The sequence below is a fragment of the Penaeus monodon genome, chromosome 29 (assembly GCF_015228065.2).
Source record: "Penaeus monodon isolate SGIC_2016 chromosome 29, NSTDA_Pmon_1, whole genome shotgun sequence".
NCBI classification, from domain to species: domain Eukaryota; kingdom Metazoa; phylum Arthropoda; class Malacostraca; order Decapoda; family Penaeidae; genus Penaeus; species Penaeus monodon.
In genome coordinates, this window is record NC_051414.1 from 28,247,664 (window position 1) to 28,248,156 (window position 493).

The window sequence follows — 493 nt, forward strand, 5'->3', positions numbered from 1 at the left end:
ATGTAAGCAGCTGGGATTATGACAGAGTCAGGACACAAAATGTAATTTGATATTACATCTACATATACCTTTTGTATATTTTTATGTGAACTAACAAGGCTGTATCAAAATCATTATACACATAAATGCCTATTTCACGTGATGGCTCTATGACCACCAATAAGGAGAGATGTCACTTCCAGGTGGGTGACTTCGTGGACAGTTTTGGTGGACAGCTGAACTTCAGGACTCCCAACACACCCAAGAAGATCCACCAGTGCCCTGTATGCCCGTACACCACACCCAATCGCTCCCACTGGATTGTTCACTGCCGAACACACACTGGTGAAAAGCCATATTCATGCTCATACTGTCCATATGAGGCAGTTGCCAAGAGTGACTTGAAGAGGCATATTAGAATTCACACTGGAGAGAAACCATTCTCTTGTCCTCACTGCCCATATCAGACTGCTGTCAGTGCAAGCCTCAAGAGACACATTCTTACCCACCACAC

The 493-nt window shown here is 44.2% G+C and overlaps 1 protein-coding gene across 1 annotated transcript in view; it reads left to right on the top strand.

Moving 5' to 3' along the window:
• LOC119591816 (zinc finger protein 513-like) overlaps nt 1–493 on the top strand; it is a 72,589-nt gene that overhangs the window by 66,867 nt on the left and 5,229 nt on the right. Inside the window, exon 4 of the mRNA XM_037940561.1 lies at nt 183–489. Within this exon, the coding sequence (XP_037796489.1) occupies nt 183–489 (307 nt within the window). The remainder of the gene's footprint in view (nt 1–182; nt 490–493) is intronic.